Genomic DNA, 23,364 nt, shown 5'->3' with positions numbered 1-23,364 from the left:
CAAGGCTAGGAGGCTGAATCGGAGCTACAGCTGCCGGCCTATGCCACAGCCACAGCAACTCGAGATCCAAGCCTCGTCTGCGACCTGCACCACAGCTCATGGCAACGCCGGATCCTTAATCCACTGAGTGAGGCCAGGGATCAAACCTGCATCCTCATGCATACCACTTGGGTTCTTTACGGCTGAGCCACAACGGAAACTCCAAGGGCAGGGACTTTTGTTCACCACACTATTCTCAGTTCCTAGAAGAGGCCAACAGCACACGGGCACTTAATTTGAACCATCTTATAGTCTTGTGGTGGTTTAAAATCACTTTAGCACCATTTTTTTTTTTTTTTGAGATGTCTTCTAGAAATGAGGTTTCTGTATGTAACATACTTGACAACTCAATGGGTCATACAAAAGAAACAATTTCACTTACTTTGAAGTGTTTATGTTGGGGTCTGCGTCTGAAGAGCAGACCACACCTTAGAACTGTGGAAGTTCAGAACCATTTAATCCATGGTTTTCTCACTCAAGAAAGAGGCCCTAGGAATACCAGCCTTGGCATGTTCAGAATAACCACAAAGACATTTTTCTGTCCTTCCTTCCTGCTGACCAATCACAGCCTCAAGTGCTCTAGCTCATTCGTCCCTTTGGCTTTACCAGTTCCGTCCTACTTCACCCACACCAAGATGCCCAGGCTGGCCCTTTCCAGTACAGCTGGTCCTTACAATCAGGAGCTTGGAGCCCAGAGGCACACGTGAAAAGGTTGCTTTCTTCCCCTCCCTCCAGGGTGAGCTCTGAGTCTTCCTAAACTGAGGCTGAACGGCCCAGCCCCACACACCATTCCCTAATCTACAAACAGACAGGGAAGACCTCGGCTCACGTTGTCACAAAACCCAGGCTTCTCCCTTGAAGTTTTTGTTCTGCGGCAGTAGAAATGCTAGCTTTGGGAAAGCACAAAGTCTAGCGAAAGAGACATTTTCTTATAATAAAATAATCATCTTAGTTTCCAACTGACAGCTACAGATACAAAGCAGTTCATTGAGAAGGAAGAAAATTCAGCTCTCACATAATCCTTTTAAGTAGGTCAAGAAGGTTTTGTGTTATCTGAGAATAAGTGAATGGGAGGCTTTACAAAAATCCCCCAGTGCGTGAGTGGTCAAGAATACTGAAACTGAAACTCAAAGATTTAAGTAACTGCAGAAAAATAATCTCGGAAACACTTTGTCAAACTATTTCCAAAGCCAAGAATGTGTAAAAACCGAACAAAAGATTTAGAGCCATCCCAACAAACGCCAGGAGGACATGCAGAGACGGGAAGTCTGGCAACACACGATGATGAAGCCTGTGCTGTTTTCCATTTTAAGTGTGTAACCTGGTTTTAATCATTTTCCAGAAATGGTTCCAAACTAGAAGAGGAAGAAAGACCTTTGAAAGATATTAACAGACTGAACTCTTTACTCTGCGATCAGACTTGACTTCAGAGCTCAGACTGACAGGCTATCACACCTGAGTAAGAACTATGACATAAATCCTACAGGTTTCATAACATGTCTTTAACCCTAGCCTCCAAGACTTCATACCCACTTTTAGATGGTGTGGAGCTGCCTTGTAGTATTCCTGTTGAGTTGGAAAAGGGCCCAAACACACGTGCCTAACATGATCTTTAAAATTTCACTGTGTGATGAAAACTAAGAAAGGAGTATATCTACTATACCAAACTTCTGAAGATTTTATAGGACAATTAAATTAATTTCATAGTAGAAATATCATTAAGAACAGAAACTGGTCAAGTCTTCAGTTAGGCACAGCAGGCTGCTGCAAAGGCGTTCCTGATAGGAAGGACCATACCTCTGCCCAGCCCAGGACCTACATGTGTTAACTCCTCAAGAAGAAAGACCAGCAGTACCCAGGATGGACAAAAAAAGGTTTTAGACATGCAGATGAAACAGAACGCCAAAGCACACACTATATGGGATGTAAGGAAAAGAAATGTCCCTTTTCAAAGAATAACTATATCATCTCTGCCTTAGAGTGTTTTAAAAATGTAAAGGGTATTATTAAACCAAATTTGATTCCTAAATGCTACCAACAGGGGCTACAGACATCCTGAGCTAACCCAAGGTACAGGCTGGAGAAGAGGCAAAGAGGCGGAGGAAAACGACGGAGGAGTGAACACAAATCAAAGCGAGACAGCACATGGGGCGTGGAGGGGAGGAAAGCACGTGCCCAAACCACTAAGGCAATTACAAGTGACAGTGATTCTGATTTCAGCTCTACTCACGAACGCCCCATCTGCAAAGGTCTTGTTTAATGGGGGTGAAAAACCATTATCTTACATAAAACTCGCTCTGCATTTTTCCTTATTTATAAAAAGATTTACACCAATTGGGCCTTTAACAGGTAAAGAGCAAAATCTGTATTTGCCAAGTTAAATATATGAAACTACAAAGCAGACTGAATTATCAAAAGGAAAACATTTTATTTATATTACTAAATACAATTAGTTTCCCTGATTATAACCCATAATGAACATCACCTAAGCTACAGGATGGTCTGTACAGAGGCAAACAACCCCAGCATCTGTGTGTACATATGTACACTGCACCACTGACCCTCAGAAAAAGCAGAGCTCAGCTCATTAAATTACTGTTCATTTTAGAAAACTCTTACCAGCTGAAGGAAATCAGAAGAAGATTTAGGTAGCACAGTACTTGTACAGTAACTTAAAAAGTTAAAAGCTTGTAAAATAATCTTGTGCACCCTTCTCAGGAAGTTTAAGCAAGCGACCCCTTGGCAGACTGGAGACTGGAGACAGACAACCAAGCACTGAAGCGGCCGGGCTGAGTTCACTTGCCATGTGGTTGGTCATGGTGCATTTCTGGTGTGTACGTCAACAGAACGATCATGACCCACAGGTGAAGCAAAGCCTAAAGGAAGAACAAACAACTTATGGATGAGCCGACAAATCAATCCCCCCACCCCAAGGCCCACTGTACAGTGCACTGAGGGCAGCCTTGTCTTTGTATGCCTGCGGCTGGCCCTGCGTCTGCAACAGCGCAGGGGCTCCACGCGTGTTTACTGGATAAAAGTCAAATGAGCTAAATGCAGGGAGGGGAATAAGAACCACAATCTCAGTTAAGAGGAGCAAAGTCCTGAAGGCACTCATAACACGTACACAAAAATAACAGGTGCTTTGAATGCAGAGCAGACAGCGTGATGAAAACTGGCAGATGTACACGAAGTCGGCTGGAAAGGCTTTTCCGACCAGGGTTATGGTTGGTGTTTTGACAAAGGGTTTAGCTGTGATCGGTGAAGAGGAGATGGGAAGATATTCCTGACAGGAATAATGGTTCGGGTAGCGGAGGCTGATGCAAGGTCCAGCACAGGCCCTGCAGTGATAAATGCCACAAGCTTCCTCCTGGTGGTGCTGACATGAGGGGTTCCATCACCGAGTGCCCTGCACATGAGCTGTGCAGACGGCATTGCGTGCTGACAGAGAGTGCCTGTGTCCCTCATAACCCCCCACAGCTGGGACATCAACCCAGATTTGGGCACATTCTGAACCCTTTCTGATGCCATCCAATTTTTTTTTTCTTTTTTGGTCTTTTTAGGGCCACACCTGGGACACATGGAAGTTCCCAGGCTGGGGACTGAGTCAGAGCTGCAGCTACCAGTCTACACCACATTCACAGCCATGAGGGATCCGAGCCATGTCTGCGACCTACACCACAGCTCATGGCAATGCCAGATCCTTAACTCACTGAGGGAGGCCAGGGATGGAACCTGTATCCTCATGGATACTAGTTGGGTTCATTTCCACTGAGCCATAATGGGAACACCCCCCCTTTTTCTTTTGTTCTCCCCATCCGTCTCTTTTTAAAAAACTTTTTATTTAAAGGAGTAACTCTTCCCTCTAGTGGACCACAAGGAAATTTTTTTGTAAGTATACTTTTTTTTTTCCTTCTCAAGAAAACTGCCCATCTTAATTCAACTACTTTTAGACATCCCACTCAGAAGAGTCAGTGGGCTTTTTAGGCTCACAGGAGATACGACAGGGCAGCCCAAACTATGGGAACCAACTAAGAGCTAAGAAATCTAAAAGAATATACGTCAACCTCAAGATCCCTTTAAGAAATAAAACAAAACACATGGAAATAATTTAAAAAACCTTATATCAAGGTAAACATGAAATCAATTACTTTGCATTACGTTTTTATGATTAGAGGGGTTGAGAAATAAAGGTAACCATTAAACTGCACTATAGTTTTCTTGTAGGAGATGAACTGTCAATCTCACTTGCATTTTAAGAAAAAATACATACATATATATATATATATATATATATATATATACATACATATATATTTAGGGCTGCACATGTGGCATATAGAAGTTCCCAGGCTAGGAGTCAAATCAGCCTACACTACAGCCACAGCAACTGGGGATCCCAGCCATATCTGCGACCTACACCGTTGCTCATGGCAATGACGGATCCTTTAACCCACTGAGCGGTGCCACGCATCCTCATGGATAGTAGTCAGGTTCTTAACTGACTGAGCCACAGTAGGAACTCCAAGGGGAAAAAAAAAATTAAACTACAGGAGTTCCCGTCGTGGCACAGTGGAAACGAATCCAACTATGAACCATGAGGTTGTGGGTTCAATCCCTGGCCTCACTCAGTAGGTTAAGGATCTGGTGTTGCCGTGAGCTATGGTGCAGGTTGCAGACACAGCTCAGATCTGGCGTTGCTGTGGCTGTGGTGTAGGCCGGCAGCTGTAGCTCCGATTCGATCCCTAGCCTGAACCTCCATATGCCGCAGGTGTGGCCCTAAAAAGACAAAAAGAAACAAACAAACAAACAAAAAACACCAAAAAACAAGACAAAACCTAAATTACAAAAACAGAGTTCTCTTTCAAAATTGATTGCTAAATGTATAGTCAAAGAGATCAGCAGCGGAAAAAACTCGCTGAAAATCAAATGTAGCACTGTTTGTTCAAACAGGTTTACTTACCATATATATAATTACAAAAACTCGTGCTATGGGGTATCTTCGGAGAAAAATTCCCAGACGGATGCTGTGCAAGTGGTGGCGGGGAGGTGGGGAGAAGAGAAGAGAGTTACACTCAAAACAGATGTTCCTGTGGTAACAACTCATGACGCCTTTGAAAACTTTACTCGTTTAAACCTTTTATGTGGCCACCATAAAAGAAAGATTATTTTTGTTTCATAGCAGATTGTTAAATGACTACTTGAATAACCACATAAAATGCCATAGTAGTGAATACTCTGATCATTATTTGGGGGTTGACTGTTCACTTTAGCACAAGCTACTTCTCTTAAGTCTTCAGCGACAAATGCAGGAGGCAAACTTGGTCCCTCTACCTGTCATTTATCTTTTAGGAACCAAAGTTAAGTGTGAACATAGGAACAGGAAGAAAAGAGTCTAGCTGGAATTAACCTGCACAGAGCTCATCTGGAAGCATCTGCCTGGACACATACTTGTAAAAGGCACACAACTACAGAAACTCCTTGAGTTTCCATCCAAGGAAGCCTGGGAGGCATTACGGTGTCCAGGCCTCCCTACTCACGTCTTCGTGCAACATTTTTCCCCAAGACGATACTGTACTGAGACACCTTGCTTCCCTGCCCTTCTCCTTCTTTCATTACCACTAGCATATGCTCTGCGCACATGTTCTCCAGAAAGTGACGTGTACGGTGAATAAGCAACAGTTGAAGGAGATGTGCTCACTAACTTGGTGACGGTGACCATGGTATCCAAGGCCCGGGGCTTCAGGAATCTTGGCCCGTCACCCTCCTAATTTTTAATAGCACAGCTCTGTCCTGACACAAAAAGGTATGAAAAGACTGCTCTACTATGCAACAGTTCATGTAAACGATGTTTAATTATAAAAACTAAAAGGCAAAAGAGTTTAGTAGTTTATTTAGACATGAACTTTATCAAGGCTCTATATACATACTGGCAAAACATTTTCGTTATAAGGTGGATGACTGCTAGCATAAAAAGTTTATAAATATGGAGGACCCTCTGTGGCACAAAGGAATCAGCAGTGTCTCTGGAGCACTGGGACATGGGTTCAATCCCTGGTCCAGCCCAGTGGGCTCAGAATCTGGTATTGTCCTAGCTGCAGAGTAGCAGCTCGATTCTGATCCCTGGCCTGGGAACACCATATGCCATGGGGAAGAAAAAAAAAAAAAAAAAGTCTTATGAATACACATATCATAGAAGTTCCCGTTGTGGCTCAGTGGGTTAAGAACCTAACATAGCGTCTGTGAGGACACAGGTTCAATCCCTGGCCTCACTCAGTTTGTTAAGAATCCGGCATTGCCGCAACCTGCAGCTCAGATCTGGCATTGCTGTGGCTGTGGCATAGGCCGGCAACTATAGCTCTAATTTGATCCCTAGTGTGGGAACTTTCACATGCTGTAGGTGCGGCTAGTAAAAAAAAAAAAAAAAAAAAAAAAGAAAAGCAAACATATATATAAATTATGTTATTTATGTAGTATATAAAAAATACATACTAAAATGAGTACTATTCATTTACATGCAGTGGTACCTCTCTCTCTCTTTTTGGCCTGTGCCTGTAGTATATGGAATTTTCTGCCAGGGATCAAACCTGAGCCACAGCAGGGACCTGAGCCGCTGCAGTGACAACACTTGATCTTTAACTCACTGCACCACAAGGTAACTCGTATACACAGTAGCACCTTTTATTCTAAGCATATGATAAAGTAAGGATATAAAACATTCAAATGGATGCATGTACAAGACAGAGGCTTTCTTGATGAAATTTAATAAGAAATAAAACTCTATAGAGTTTTTAATAGAAAGAAGACAAATGGTCAGGGTTAATGACCTTCAGTAAAATACAGGCACTGGCAGACCTTTTAAAGCAAGTTCATGTCACTGAAATATCATGAAAGGAATAAGGAAAATGTCATTTGAAGTATCAGCTCTGCTGGGCAGGATTCACTATGCCTGAAACCGATGGAAAAAGGTAAAAAAATCTGGTCCATCACTCCTGGGAGCGGGCACTGCTTACCTAAATTGGTCAATTGAACTAGCAGCTTTGCGGACTTTTCCATACATTCCTGCCAAGTTAGTTTCTGTGTCGTTAAAAAGAACAGGAACATTTCGCAGACGTGTGCCTGTTTACATAAGAAAATAATTAATGTACATACACCAAAATTAACTTTCTAACAAAATTACAGTTGCGTATACCTTACATATGGAAGAAATTCTGAAGGGCAACTTTTAAGCAATACAATCAAAGGTGAAAGCATAATGAAGACAGTTTAAACACTAAACTTCCAACCCACAAAAATAAAATTTTAAATGTAAGAAAATTATTTTCCTATGAAATGAGAAAAATTCAAGTTTACAAATACCAAGCGCTGGCAAGAATCAGCATGAACGGGCATTTTCTTCCTGTGCCAGTAAGAGCGAGGCTGCACAGCCTTTCCACAAAGCTGGTAGCTCCAGCCCCAACCACCCCCAACTCCAGTCCCCTCCCCTCTCCCCTTTCACTTCCCTATGGAGTCTAACCGGCATGGCATCTCGAACTCGGCATGCCCCAGACAAGTATCCTGCTTTCCTGCCCTCAATGCCACCCTTCTCTCTGTGCAGCTTTCCCCATCTCAGCACACAACTCTGTCTTTCCAAAAACCTTGACTCCTTTCTTTTTCTCGAACGCCCTATCTGCTCTGCCAGCAAACTCTATCTGCTTCCCTTTAAACCAAATCCAGACAATCCCCACTCTGGTCTGAGTCACCAATATCCCTCCTGTGGGTTAACACAATGGCTCCTCCCCGTGTCCCTGCCTCAGGGCTCAGCTCTCCGCAGCCTATTCTTGACACAGCAGCCAGAGGCATCTTGTTACAACACAGGTCAGTTCAGTCGCCCCTCTCAAGAGGCCTTCCTACTTCATTCAGAGCAAAAGTCTACACAGACCTAAACAGCCTCCTCCAAGCTCTCCCCCCTCACTCAGTCTTCTCCAGCGGCACTGGCCTCCTGCAACATGCCAACTATACTCCTGTCTCAGGGCCTTTGCACCTGCTCTTCTCTGACTGGACCACTTTTGCTGTAGACCTCTTCACAGTTTACTACCTACTCCCTCTGCAGCTTTAAATGCCACGCTTTCAATGAGGTCCCCCTTGACCACCCTGTTTAAATTCCAATCCCGTCCTCACACCTGGCACCCCGTACAACCTTCTCGGCTTCATTTTTCTCTGTTGTGCATCTCACCATCTCACAGAGGCTACTGCCTGTCTTCTCCACCTGTCTTCCCCACCACAGGACAGAGACTCTGGTTTCTCTTGCTGACCACTATTTTCTCTGGAACAGCACCTGATACTGAGCAGGGACTTAATGATTTGCTGATCTTGGCAACGAACAGCAAGAGCCTTAAGTGTGTATACTTACTGACCCAGCAATTCAACTTCTAATGATTTATCTTAAAAAAAAGACATGTACAGAAGATATTTCCTTCCGCTTCTACTAGTGACAAAACTGGCAACGATCTAAATCTCCAACCACAAGGAACTGATTAACGAAATTACGGTATTTCCATGTGATAAATTTCTATGAAGTAATACATACATTATTGTATAAAATCTATTATTCCACTATATTTATATGAAAAATTACAAATCAATAAAACAGATATTACAAACATATAAGTCTGGAGGTAGATGTTCCAAAATGTTATCTGAGGGTGAAAGATTATCAAGTGATTTTTAATTTCCTTTTTTTGGCATTTCCTTTTATAGTGAGGCTGTGTTATTAAATACATATATATAAAATATTATTTGAAAAAAGTTATAAAAATGTAAAGCCAAAGAACTAAGATTTGCTGAATGACTACTTTTGTAGACTTTAAGAAGTTCTAAGACTAAAAATCTGATTTTGTTGAAGCTCATGCTAAAATCTTCAACATTCTTTTTAAGTATTTTGAGAATCTATCATTTCTTTATTAAAATTATAGAGCATGGATATACTCATAGGACTACGTATTAACTTGAATATTCATAGTTATAGACTGGAGGGTGATTACAGCAAATCTATCTGAAGATTCCCGAAAGCCCCTCTTAACTGAATTGTCCCCAACGCCCTGCTAAGTGTCCTACACACTTTGGTCAGATCCTCAGTCCCTGGGCCTCCTCCTTCAGGTCCCAGACCAGTGAGGGATACTAGTCAGCCCATCATCCGTTCACGAACCGTCACATCACCACAGCACTTAGCCTAGGCCTCACATCAGGAGAAAAACAGGTGCTCTGTTGGATAAAGCTTCTTTTAAACAAAAATGGCCTTTCTGTAACTTTTCAAAATCATTTTTGATTTAGCAAGGGTGGAAATAAGGCAATGAAATATTCTTTTGACTTTTTTTTTTTACCTTCTCCACTGTCAACTCCAGACATGTTAATAGAAGACCCGTTGCTACTGCTTCCAGAGGCAGAGTTCATCTGCTGCTCCAGGCGCTCCAGCTGGAAGACGAGGGAGTTCTTCTCCGTGCTCAGGCTCTCCAGCATGGTCTGCTTCTGGATGAGCGTCTCTGTCAGCTGATGGAGTCGATTCTCTAACTCGGACTGACTGCTATTGCTTAAAGTTTTATTGGTAAGCTGAAAGGCAAAGTGTTCATAAGATTATTACACAAAAGGAAAAGCAGACCACTTAGAACCACATCACTACATTGCTGCCGGTAAACTCCGGCACTAAGCCGCTTCTCAAATCTCTGATTCCTTCGATTATCTACAAAAGCGGTTTCAAACTGTCACTGGGTCATGACATCAGTTTGGAGCGTCACAGATGGCATTTAAACACAATGTAAACTTTACTTCTTGCTAGAGCGTCATGGTTAAAAACCTCTGAAAGCACTCGTCCATGGGACCAGTTCAAACTTGTCAACCTGGATTCCAAACCCTCCAAATTTCAACAGTTGTGCCGTGCAAAGACCACACCTGAGGTTTCCCTCTCTGTTCTGCAAAACGTCCCAGAGACCTGACTTTGGACAAGTTGCTACATCTCTCCAAATCTGTCTGCTCATCTGTAAGTGAGGAAAACAGTGCCTTTTGCACATGGTACTTAGGCGTATGAAAGCATTTTCCTGGCAGGGTCGGGCAGACAGTCGCTTGTAAAAATTCCCTGCATTTGGTCTTCTATTTGTTCTCCTTGTATCATTTTCCTCTCCTCTCACTCGGCCTCGGCTCTGCTGTTCACATTTTTCCTGTTTGGCAAATTCAGTCCTCTTCTCTTCTCTAGGCTCTACCAGCCTTCAAAGCCTCTTCCTTGAAGCCAACTACTCCAGCCTGAGCTGATCTCAGCCTCTGTTCAGACTCCCACTGACTGTCTTGGCGTTTACCAGTGACTGTTTAATAAGAGTCAATTCTGCTTCCTCAATGAAACTGCCAATCAGGTCTGTGAAGGCAAGAATCACTGTCTGCATCCATGGAGTTTGGAAAAGAAGCTGACTGACAGTTTAAAACCCCAGCTCTGCTCTTTCCCAGCTATGAATCTGGGACAAACTACACATCTGAGCCTCAGATTCCCTGCTCATGGGATGTGATGCCTAAATGAAGTGATAGACACAAAATATCTACCACAGTATCTGCAATATGGCAAGCACTTAGTACAAACTGGCTTTTTTTTTCAACTTGTTAGAAACATCCTTAAATGTTTTTATTTTACATTTTACTTTTTTATTGATGTATAAGTGACATTTAATATCACATTAGTTTCAGGCGTACAAATTAATGACCTGATATCTGTATACACTGAAATGATAAGCACAATAAATCCATCAAGCTTCCTTCCTTCTGAGTCCCTCACAGCACTCTCACAATTAAATGCAGGGCTAGGCCTAAAACAAGTACCACGAAGTGGAATTATATTGAGTATAAAATAGGGTGTACTTACTATCAGAAAGGAATGCTCAACTTTCAGACTGTGCTGTGATCCCCTAAACCTATTTCCATGGTTTTTAGTTGAGATAAAAATTACATTCAGAGTTCCCATCGTGGCACAGTGGAAAATAATCCGACTAGGAACCATGAGGTTGCAGTTTGATCCCTGGCCCCGCTCAGTGGGTTAAGGATCTGGTGGTGCTGTGAGCTGTGGTGTAGGTCTCAGATGCAGCCCGGATCCCGTGTTGCTGGGGCTACGGTGTAGGCCAGCAGCTGTAGCTCCAATTAGACCCCTAAGCCTGGGAACCTCCATATGCCGTGGGCTTGGCCCTAAAAAAAAAAGGAAGAAAAAAAAAAATTACATTGGAGTTCCTGCTGTGGCGCCAATGGGATCAGCAGTGTCTCTGGAGTGCTGGGACATAGGTTTACTCCCCAGGCCGGCACAGTGGGTTAAGGATCCGATGTTGCCGAAGCTGCAGCGTAGTTCTTTCCATTCAGTGAACTGCCCAGATCTTAAGCAGTATGAGTAGCAGAGTATGAGAGTTTCAACTGCACCACATCCTCACCAACACTCGGTATGGCCAATCTTTTCTTTTCTTTTTTTTAAGCATAGCTCACAGCAACGCTGGATCCCTGACCCACTGAGTGAGGCCAGGGATCAAACCCGCATCCTCATGGATACTAGTCGGATTCGTTTCCACTGAGCCACGATGGGAACCCCAATCTTTTCAATTTTCGCCATTCTCGATGGTATGTGGAGCTACAGCTCCCTGAGGTTTTAATCTGCATTTTCCTGCTGACTGATGATTTTGAGCTATTCATAAATTTTCTTTCATGAAGTATCTACGCAAGTCTTTTGTCCATGTTAGAAAAAAAAAAATTGTGCATCTCTTTCTTTGTAGTAAGAGTTCTTATCTTGGTTACAAATCCTTTGTCAGACATATGTACTGCAAATATCTTCTCCCCGTCTGTGCCTAACCTCTTTTCACTTTTGTAACTTCTTTTAATTTTGTTTAGTTAGTTATTTTTCATGGCCGAACCTGCAGCATATGGAAGTTCCCAGGCCAGGGACTGAATCCAAGCCACAGCTGCAGTAACAGTGGATCCTTTAACCCACTGCACCGGGCTGGGGATTGAACCTGCACTTCCTCAGTGACTCAAGCTGTTGCAATCGGGTTCTTAACCCACTGCACCATAGTGGGACCTCCGAAATTTTCAATTTTGATAAAATCCAGTTTTGTCACCTTTTTCTTCTATGGTCAGTGCTTTTTATGTCCTAAAAAATCTATCTGCTCTCAAATTGCAAAATATTTTCCTATACTTTCTCCTAGAAGCTTTGTAGCTTGGGCCCAGCTCCATTCCAAATCAACTTTTGTTAACTTTACAAGCCTAATTAAGGGATAAAGATCAAGGTTCATTTTATCTAGTTCCATAGAACAGCTGTTAAAGAATAAAAAATCAGCCAAACTGCAATGTCATTTTTTTTTTTTTTTTTTTGGTCTTTTTAGGGCTGTACTTGCAGCATATGGAAGTTCCCAGGCTAGGGGTCATATGGGAACTACAGCTGCTGGTCTACACCACAGCCACAGCAAGGCTGGATCTGAGCTGTGTCTGTGACCTACACCACAGTTCATGGCAATGCCGGATCCTTAGCCTGCTAGGCAAGGCCAGCAGCGACTGAACCCTCACTCTCATGGATACTAGTGGGGTTCGTTACTGCCGAGCCACAATGGGAACTTTTGTAATCTTTTAACCAAGGTATTTTTCTCCTAGGAAGCTCAAAGGTAATAAGACAAGCAGACAAAGCATTTCTTATTATTCATTCAGTATAAATCATAACTCACTCTGATTGAGGGGGGGTTGCAATGTATTAAAATGCTGATCTCTTTTAAAACTATACAAATTAGCTACCTTCTATGAGACGGAAGTTTTTCTCTTCTTATTTAGAGAAAAAAATCTTAAAGAGGTAGCCTCCTATGGTTAATTCTTTTTTATTTTTTTAATTTCTTTCAGGGCCGCACCCGTGGCATATGGAGGTTCCCAGGCTAGGGGTCAAATTGGAGCTGTAGCTGCCAGCCTACACCACAGCCACAGCAACGCCAGATCCAAGCCAAGTCTGTGACCTACACCACAGCTCACAGCAATGCCGGATCCTTAATCCACTGAGCAAGACATTGAACCAGCATCCTTATTGATCCTAGTAGGGTTCGTTAACCACTAAGCCATGAAGGGAACTCCTATGGTTAATTCTTAATTAACAAAAATAGCAGAATATCTTAGACATAGCACATATTTAACAAATTGGACTGTTTAAGAGTAAACTGATTGGTAGTTTATGTTTAGTAAGTCATCTTATTTGTAACCATTTCATGAATTTAGGAATAGGAAGGAAAAGGGAACATTCAAAATCAGTTAGCTGTCCCCAGGCCCTATAAAAATTGAAAGTTTTTAAACATTTTTTAAAAATGCAATTCATTTTATTTATAGTTGTAAAACATTTTAAATTATGGACTACTAAGAAATCTAAGAACTTAAAAAACTAAAATTATTTCACTTCATGTTCAAATCAAGTCATCAGCTAATGGAAAAATGAATTAGTCCATCTTTATGTAAATTATCTGAATGATTAATAAGTTCACTACTTAGTAAGTCAATTGTGTGAGTATAAGGGAAGAAAGGACAAGGCACAGTGACAGGGTAAGTGAATGCATCATTGTGTCAGTTAACGGCAAAGACTGGTACATCTGAGTGGTAGGCACATGTTATTTTCTATGTTTTACTTTTTCAGTTGAAAAAAGTCTTAGCGACACTAATGAAAGACCTATTAATAAGAAGATTTATCATTGTGGTTTCCTAAGGAAGCTGGCAAGCAGCACACCCAGCACTACAGAGAGAAGGTATAAAATTCTGGAATAATTACTATCTCCTCAGTGACTGCTACAAGATCCTTGTCTAAGAAGCAAGCCACAGAAGATAGCAAATGCAGGCTCAAACGGCATTAGATAAAAACTCTATCAGGTTGAAAATAACTAATCTCACTCCTCTAAACTGGAGAACTCCGGTAAAAATATGGGAAAAGAAAGTCTTACCGTATCCTTTAAAAAAACGTGGTTTTGGAGTTCCCCTCGTGGCTCAGCAGACTCTGACTAGCATCCATGAGGATGCAGGTTCAATTCCTGGCCTTGCTCAGTGGGTTAAGGATCCGGAGTTGCCATAAACTGTGGTATGGGTCACAGACGCAGCTCAGATCCCGTGTTGCTGTGGCGTAGGCCACCAGCTACAGCTCCGATTTGACCCCTAACCTGGGAACTTCCATATACCACTAGTTCGGCTCTAAAAAGACAAAAATAAATAAATAAATAAATAATAAATTAAATTAAAAAATGTACTTTTACAATGGCATCTTTCCCAAGTTGTGAAAGCCGATTCATACCTGATTCCTGAGTTTCTGAATCTCATCTTCTCGATCTTTAATTCTGCTTTGCAATGTGTTCTTTGTTCGATACAGATCTTCTTCCATGTAGTGAAATTCCTACGAAGTGAGGCACAAATAAACCAAAGCTAAATCAGTGCTCCGTAGTTCATCTCCAGTACCTGGAAGTACCTGCCTGACACAAAGCAGGCAGGCACTCGGTCGTTCTGTGCTGGGTATATACTGAATGAAGTAACGAACAGCCTTCAATGGATCCAACGAGAAGTTAATGCTTCGGCCTGACATGTCAATTTGCAGGTGATGACTCTGCAAGCACACGCCTTTATTGGTCATACATTTTTGTTTTTCTTGGATAGATACGTAGGAACAGAATTGCTGGATTATATGATAAGTGTATGCCTAACCTAGGAAGAAAATCTGCCAAGTTGTTTTCTGAACAGTTTTCAAAGTACCTGTACCATTTTGCATTCCCACAGCAAGATGAGAGGGTTCCGGGTCATCCACAGCCTTTCCAACATTTGGTACTGTCAGTCTCTGTAAGCGTGGCTGTCATAGTGGCTATGTGGTGGTGTCTCACTGCAGTTTCAACCAGCATTTCCCTAATGATTTTAAGCAGTTTTTCATAGGCTTAGTTTTAGCATGCAGTATCTTGCACCTGTTTTACTCATCAGTGATAAAAGAGAGGTAAGAAAGAAATACCTCCAAATTTACTAACAAGTACACCAAGCTGGCTTGTCCAAGGTACACAATCCGTGGCGTCAGACCGGAAGTAAAAAGTAAAGCACACGTCGGGGAAGAAAGAGTAAGTCATTAAGTATCTTCAAAGGCACCATGCTTAACTGTGCAGGCAAAGTAGAGGGAGACGTATGAAAAAGCAAACGTGAAATGGAATCAAACTGCTAGAGGCTAATTTAAACATTTATTTCAACCTGCTCATTTCAGACGGAAAAAACTGAGACAAGTGAAAAAAGAGAAAATGAGGAAGGGAATTAGGTAGGGGAGTAACAATTCACAAGAAGTTCTGCCCGGCTTCCTCTAAGCTCTAGGTTAGATTATTTAATCCCAAGATGAAGTATTTCCCATCCAGAACATCTGGTTACTAAATAAACAGCCTAGAGCTACACTTGGCTCCACTTTGCTTACTCACCTCCCTCAATTTAGAAAAGGGCACCGAAGGGGATGTGGTGAAACCATCGGCGGTAACACAGTGAAAGTTATCTCATTAACCATCAAGAACATCCATTCTTTGCCTTTTAATATGTAATAGCTCCTTAAATATGCTAAAATGCAATCTGTAAAAGGACAGCTAATCTTCTAACTAAATTATCTCCGACAGCCTAGGATGTGCCCAACAGGCTGCTACTTAGAGATTTTTTTCTCTAACTACTCAGAAAACAGAATCAAATGCCACTTTCATAAGAAAAACAAACATTTCTCTGAGAATAGAATCAGTTTCAGAAACAATACATCTTCATAAGAAAATATTTAAAGAATATAAATATGCAAAGCTAGAAATGCTATAAATGAGGCGCTGAGAAATATACAAATAGTCTTCTCTTCTGTAAAATGAAGAGAACAATGATTTTACTGTTTAGAGAGAATAAGATAATGCATTCTAAGTGCCTATAATATGCTGTTGCTCAGTAAATTATAGATGTTATTAATATTAAATACAGATTCTTATTCCAAAAATGTTACTGTAAACATGTTTAACTGTATTAATACTATTATACAAGTATATTAATGTAAAATAGTTTGGCTTGGGAAGCAATTATACTAATCAAAAGAAACATAACTTTAAACATCATTTATAAGCATTTTTTCAAACAGAAAGAGTAATCTATACAACTAATGCTGTATTTCTATTTCTATTAAGTAATATTTATTTATTTTGGTTTTTTTAGGGCCACACCCACAGTATATGAACGTTTCCAGGCTGGGGATTGAACTGGAGTTGTAGCTTCTAGCCTACGCCACAGCTCACAGAAACACCAGATCCTTAAACCACTGAGTGAGGCCAGGGATCGAACCTGCGTCCTTGCAGATACTAGTCAGTTTCATCACTGCTGAGCCATGACAGGAACTCCCTTAAGTAATATTTATTTACTACTGTTTTTAGAAAGTACAAATGAAATAAAATATGAAAATCGAGTGATGTTTTAAGTGCTCTATACATACACACTCTGACAAGGAGGTATAATAAAACACAGAACCGTGGAAAGAATCCTGGGTTCTGTTCTGGTCTCTAATCAGTTGTGTGATACTAGGCAAATCTCAAAACTATTTTGTGCCTCTATTTTTCATCTGTTAAAAAAAAAAACAATGAGGAAGGTGGGGCAGAAAGGCAGGAGGGATCTCTGAGCACAACCTCGAAGAATTTCTCTAAGCTGCTTCACTAGATGTCTCCTCACATGACCGCTAGTGGGCAGTCTTGCCTGGTCGTTATCAACCTTAAACTTCACCTGCTTCTGTCGCTCCAACTCGGCCTCGAGTTCTTGTTTAGATGCTTTCTGTCCAGCTATTTGGTCTTGCAGATCCTGTAGCCGTTCTCTTGCTGATTCTGCTTCACTAACCTGCTGAGCTTCCATGTCCTAAAAAGATGAATTTACATGTGAAGGCAATAATGAGCTATTCAGTCCAATATTTACTAAGCAATCACCAGGCGCTGTGAACAGGGCTCAGCAGGCACTGGAGGGGGAGAGGTGAATGAGACACAGTCACAGACTAAGAGAAGCACACAGACTTCACTATAAGACAGGGCAAACGGTGAAAGAAATGGACAGGATGGCACAGCAGGAACCACCGTTTGAATAAGTATGCGCAGACAGCGAGGCTCACTGGGAGATTTACCTCTCTATTCAAAAACTAATGATTTTGGAGTTCCTGTCATGGCGCAGTGGTTAACGAATCTGACTAGGAACCATGAGGTTGCAGGTTCGATCCCTGGCCTTGCTCAATGGATTAAGGATCCGGCATTGCCATGAGCTGTGGTGTAGGTCACTGACACAGCTCGGATCCTGTGTTGCTGTGGCTCTGGCATAGGCCAGTGGCTACAGCTCTGATTCAACCCCTAGCCTGGGAACCTCCACATGCTGTGGAAGCAGCCCTAGAAAAGGCAAAAAGACAAAACAAAACAAAACCACTAATGATTTCAAGAAGAATAGAGATATAACCTCAAAGAGGATTCACTGCCTTAGTCCCCTGAAACTGCAGATTATAATTAGCTTTTGTGTATGTGTGTATATCAGTAATCCAACACACAGTAAAAACAGAACTTTTCTCTCATATCACCTAAGGTTATTAGCACATTATTTTCCTTTTCAGCTCTATTACTACTATCTGTTTGCACCTCTTCCCACACTAACTTCTTCACTTGGTGTCACTATTCTCACTTCTTCAAACTCAAAAACCACCTTCTAGGTTTCCTGTGAAAGCCACCAGTAAACACAGCTCCGTGTCTCTACGTTTTCCCCACGGGGTAAGCATCCGTGCAGTCATGCAGTACCGCATGAGACAAAAACCTGCATCTTCATGTCGCTTTTCAGCTTTTGGTACCTTGTGTTACACACACTCATCTCCACAACCGCTGGCACTTGGCATGTTGTTTGAAAGAGATGACAGATTAGTGATACTCTCAGATGATCAGTGTCATCACACAATTTGGTGGACTTAGACGAGAACAGCAATAAGTTAAATTATCTTTCCCTACCACTTTCAGGTCAGCAGAAGGGGGGCTAATCTCTGTCATCAATTTAACTAAAGCACATGAATTCTTGAGAGGTAAGCAGTCTGCACAGTGGTTAAGGATACATATTCTAGAATCAGACAGACTAGCGTTCCAACCCTGGCTCTGCCACTTCACAAGTCATGGCAAGTTACTCTCCTCCACACCTGTGTCTCCTCAAACTGTAAAATGAGAACACGGTAGCGCCCTCGTGGGGTTAATGACAAAGAATAAACGACAGGATATATGGTGAGCGCTTCGTGAAGTGCTTGGCATATTAAGTGCTCGGTAAATGACAGCTACTAAAACTGTGAACAGTTCTTCCATGTTGCCAGACTTAATGCTATACTCTTTATTATCAACTTCACAAACTTTTTGAGAAAGGGTAGGAAAATGTGTCGGTGTCATCAGTGATGCTGGGGTAGGGATGCGATATAAATAAATCATTTCATAATTGCAACAAAAAGACCCTAAATAGGTATGAATAAGTGTAGCCTTTACTCAACTTCTAAATTTATGGAAACAAACTCTTTGGAATTGAAAATTATTTACAGAAAAAAGACCCTACTTCAAAGAATAATAAGGAACCCCCCCCCCAGAAATAACAGCAGCTGCTATTTACTCAGCCTGCTATGTGTCAGGAGCAATGCTCGGCCCTTTACACATATTATCTCTTGTTCCCAAGAGAACCAGGTTCTCTTCTTTTTTTTTGCCCCCTCTGCAACCTACACCATAGCTCACAGCAACGCCGGATCTCTGACCCACTGAGCGACACCAGGGATCGAACCTGCATCCTCATGGATATTAGTTGGGTTTGTTACCACTGAGCCACCATGGGAACTACTGAGAACCATGCTCTTATCTTCAATTTACAGATAAGAAAACTAAGACCCAGTGAGACGAAGTACCTGGTGCGAGGTAACCCACCTCTTAAGTGTGACATCGGGACCCGGGATCTGCATCTTGATCTGACAGTCAAACCTGAGCCCCAGACAAACCAGCCCACTCCCACCACCTCCACGTTTTCCACGATAGTTCACGTACATCCTACAAATCAGTAATGTGCTGAGCTATGCGAGGAAAACTATCTTGGCAGAAAGGTTTTTGTTTTAAAAACAGAAGGCTCATTACCCTGCACTTTATCTTCTCTCATCCTCAGAGACCCTCTTATATCAAAGACCCTTATGTCCAAGACGTATGTTTAAGATAAATAAGCAGCTCAATTTTACCTTTAAATATATGAATTACACAGAAACTATAAATTATTAAGATTATTCATGAAATTATAAAAGATCATCCCTAAGCCCGTTCTAATATTAGAAAACACCCTCTTGCTTTAGAAATTTGCCCAAACCTAATTTGTTTCATTCGAGTGAAAGATCCATAAGTATGGAGATGCTGTCTGGTTCCTTGTTCTAACTCTAAGCCTAGACTATGCCTACGCCTGGCAAATACTTGGTAAGTATTTGCTGAATGAATGAATCTGATTACCTATGTTTCTTATTCCTATAACGTGAAGTCAATCAATAGACAGGAGACCTATTGCTTTAGATTCATTTCTATACGGTAACTAGGATTCCCGAAGTTTCACACCTTATCTTACTAATACCCTCCCTGAAATGAATCAATGAATCTGTCATCTCTCAAACCACTAAGAGCTGGGGGTAAATGGCTGACTGTGAAGCTCAACTCTAATGAATCTTACCTGTAACTCGGATCGCAGCTGATGTATCTGCCCCATCAGTTTCTGAATTTCCTCCCTTTGCATCTCCTTCTCATGCCGAAGTTCTTCTAGTTCCATGCTATTAGCAGTACTGCTATCGAGGCCTTCAAAACCAGAGCCTTCCTTTAAACTGTTAATCAGCTTTTCTTTAGACTATTATAAAAAAAAAAAAAAAAAGAATAAGCGAAGCAGAGATTAGCTTGCACACTGAGTATCATCTACCACACACCAACTAAACCACTATGGAACTATTCCAGTTATATTCTCCATCAAAAAAAGTCCACAGATTGTTAAATCCATAGGGATAAAAATGCAACAGAGGAGTTCCTGTAGTGGCTCAGTGGTTAACAAATCCGCCTATCAACCATGAGGTTGTGGGTTTGATCCCTGGCCTCGCTCAGTGGGTTAAGGATCCAGCATTGCCAGGAGCTATGGTATAGGTCGCAGGCTCAGCTCGGATCCCACGTTGCTGTGGCTGTGGTATAGGACGGCAGCTACAGCTCCGATTAGACCCCCAACCTGGGAACCTCCATATGCTGAGGGTGCAGCCCCAGAAAAGACAAAAAAAAAAAAAAAAAAAGCAACAGAGCCTTGTCATACAGTGTTTTTGGATTTTAGTTCCCAGGACCATGTTATTGTTGGAAAATTTTTATTAACAAGATTTTTCTCACACTTTCTTCTCATCCTTTCTTATGCTTTTTTTCCCCATCGTGTTCCACTCAACAAATATTTATGAAGAACCTACAATGAGTCTAGTGCTGTGCTAAGCATTCTATGTACTAAAGATAATGTCTCTCACTCCGGACAGGGCCCTCTGCCACCAACTTTGCAAACTCACCATAATTTATCACTGTCTCCTTCAATACTAACCTGCTTTTTCCTTTGGTGGCACAAAGGAATATTATTCATATACTCAAACCAGAAACCTGGAAATCATCCTAGATTCCATTTGCCCTTTTCTCTCTTCTTCCAATTCAATCTCCAAGTCCCATACCTTCTACCTCCCACATTGCTCCTAGCAGTCCCTTGTTTGCCATCCTCACTGCCACAAACTCAGATCAGGGCCTCGTCATTTCTTACCCTTACTTTGAATCATGGCCTCTTTATCATCTTCATCTCACCACCCCAGGCCTCATCCCTCCAATGTATTCAACACCTTACCGAGTGAGTACCCACTAAGGGCCAGGCAAGGTGCTAGGGATCCAAAACTCCTCTAAGCTATTCGCAGCTGCCACGGTCTTTATACCCAAATCTGACGGTGCTACTCGAATCCTCTAACGGCCCCCGCCCTGCCCCTACCATCACCTATAGGAAAAAACCAAAACTCTTCTGCATGGTAGGCAAGGCCCTCCAAGATCTGACTCCTGCTGTCACTGAGCTTTATCTCCCACCTCTTCACCTCTAACACTTGATGCTGCAGCAATAGAGAACTAGCTACAGTCTCCTACACATGCCATGTTCTCTCGGGGCCCCTGTGCTCTGGCCCAGGCTGTTGTAGCTGAAAGCGCCTCCCACTGATGAGTCTTCCCACTCATCCTTCAAGTTCCCCTTCACACAGCGTCTCCAGTGACCCCTGACATCTCCAGGTGGGTTTTAAGAGCCTCTTCTATCAAGCTCCTATGTACTTCATCAATAATTTCATTATATCAATTATAATGAAGTGTCATCCCACTAAAAAGAATACTCCCTTAAAAAAAAGGATACCTTTTAAGCCCAGTATCCTCAGCACCTATTATAGTCCACAGTGAATAGTGAGGAGCTCAACTGAGTACCTCTTAGATGAATTAACAAATTACAGTGATATAAACTCAAATAATTAGAGAGAAGAGTTTGGAGGAAATGGATAATGATATTTCACGAAAATGGAATTAAAAGAGGTGTTTGTTCACAACCAATAGGAGGGAGGGGCTAAGGGGAAATAGTGGAATCAAAACGATACTGCCATTTCGAGCTTCGCTGTCTAGGAAGATGTTGATATTATTTGCCAAAACAAAAGGATGAAGGGGAAGCTGACTTGGGGGTTGGGACAGCCCATGTAGAGATGCATGGCAGGCATTTAGAAACCAGGTAGGAAGCTGGAGTAGGGGCCATGCTGAAGTCACAGCAAGTGACATTAGCAGAGTATAGGATAAGGTGAAGTAAGAAAGAATAACAAGCTCTCTCTTCTTCTCCGCCATCCTATGTGCGGCTGAATGAGTTCCTCACCGTGTCTTCTCACAAGACTTTCAGAATCGAGCAATTCCTGGCCAAGAAGCAAAAGGAGAATTGTCCCATCCCTCAATGGATTCGAGTGAAAACTGGTAATAAAATCAGGTACGACTCTTGAGAGAAGACATTGGAGGAACCAAGCTGGGTCTATAAGGAGCCTCCGCACATGAGTTGGCGCACATATTTATGCTGTGTGGCACTCACTCACTTGCACCGTACCCTGTCACAGTGAAAACAGCACAGCCACTGTTGGATATATCAGGAAATGGGTTCTCTTTATGTTGTTTCTGTATAGCGCTTTGCCTCGGTAATAAATATGTGAAGGCCTCTTGTTGGGAAAAAAAAAAAAAGAAAGAATAACAAAAGAGCATGGAAGAAGAGGACCTACCAGAGACAAACAGCAGTCAGGATAAGACAGAGAGCTAAGGCAATACAAGTAGCATTAGAAGGCAGGAAGAGTCACAGTGTCAAAAAACTCTGCCAAAATAAAAGAAATAAAAGGGATGGAAACTGGCAAGAGGACTGAAAGTAATTATTTAACAGTGAGTAGTTAGGTCATTAAAGACTTTTGAGAAGACAATTTCAGAAACGTAGTGGGGACAGAAATCATGTGACTGGTTAACAGCTCTAGAACGAAGATAGCAGACCTCAGGAGTTCCAGCTGTGGCTCAGTGGAAATGAACCCAACTAGTATCCATGAGGATGTGGGTTCCATCCCTGGCCTCACTCAGTGGGTTAAGGATCTGGTGTAGCTGTGGTGTAGGTCACAGACGCGGCTCAAATCCTGCATTGCTATGGCTGCGGTGTAGGCCAGCAGCTGCAGCTCTCTCTGATTCAACCCCTAACCTGGGAACTTCCACATGCTTTGGGTATGGCTCTAAAGAAAAACGAAAAGAAAACAAAACAAAACAGCAGATATCACATGAATTCTGACAAGTCTGGCATTAAAAGGAGGACAGGGAAATGGATCAAAGGGGTCAAAAAGGTAAAAGCAGTGTTTTTTTCCTCAGGCAGGTGTTTCAATATCTAGTCTTTGTTCTTCCACTAAGTAACCACGTACCCTTGAGCAAGCTGAGCCAGAAGAAGGCAGAAAAGATACAAAGAAAGAAAGAGGACAGACTTACAGAGAAATGGCTTAAATGAGGTGGGAGGAGACAGAAACAAGGCACAGGCAGGAAAATTATCCTAGAAAAAAAAGTAAAGGACAGGTGTTCCCTCTGGTGTGAGAGGCAAAGGAAGGAGAAGTTGAAAACCACATCAGATGACTAGTAAAGTGGAGGGTAAGGTCATCTCAGGTCTAAGGGAGCAGGGAAGAGGCTGCGAGAGGGGATCTGTGAGCTGGACGAGGTAGGCCAGCTTCTCTGAAAGATT

General features: G+C 42.1%; 1 protein-coding gene across 2 annotated transcripts in view; it reads right to left on the bottom strand.

The window, feature by feature from the left end:
• Nucleotides 2,445-23,364, bottom strand: part of GOLGA5 (golgin A5) — a 36,858-nt gene continuing 15,938 nt past the window's right edge. Inside the window, exons 7-13 of one of the 2 annotated variants that reach the window (XM_013989218.2) lie at nucleotides 19,768-19,938; nucleotides 16,801-16,929; nucleotides 14,339-14,437; nucleotides 9,399-9,624; nucleotides 7,050-7,155; nucleotides 5,000-5,063; nucleotides 2,445-2,915 (exon numbers count right to left, since the gene is read on the bottom strand). In XM_013989218.2, coding sequence (XP_013844672.2) covers nucleotides 2,835-2,915; nucleotides 5,000-5,063; nucleotides 7,050-7,155; nucleotides 9,399-9,624; nucleotides 14,339-14,437; nucleotides 16,801-16,929; nucleotides 19,768-19,938 — 876 coding nt within the window. In that variant the 3' untranslated portion in view covers nucleotides 2,445-2,834. The remainder of the gene's footprint in view (nucleotides 2,916-4,999; nucleotides 5,064-7,049; nucleotides 7,156-9,398; nucleotides 9,625-14,338; nucleotides 14,438-16,800; nucleotides 16,930-19,767; nucleotides 19,939-23,364) is intronic. The other variant, XM_021099629.1, reaches the window with a different exon arrangement.

This window comes from Sus scrofa, chromosome 7, assembly GCF_000003025.6.
Source record: "Sus scrofa isolate TJ Tabasco breed Duroc chromosome 7, Sscrofa11.1, whole genome shotgun sequence".
In the NCBI taxonomy this organism is placed as follows: Eukaryota; Metazoa; Chordata; class Mammalia; order Artiodactyla; family Suidae; genus Sus; species Sus scrofa.
Note: the sequence above shows the minus strand (reverse complement) of the source record. Positions and strands in the feature narration are given on the sequence as shown.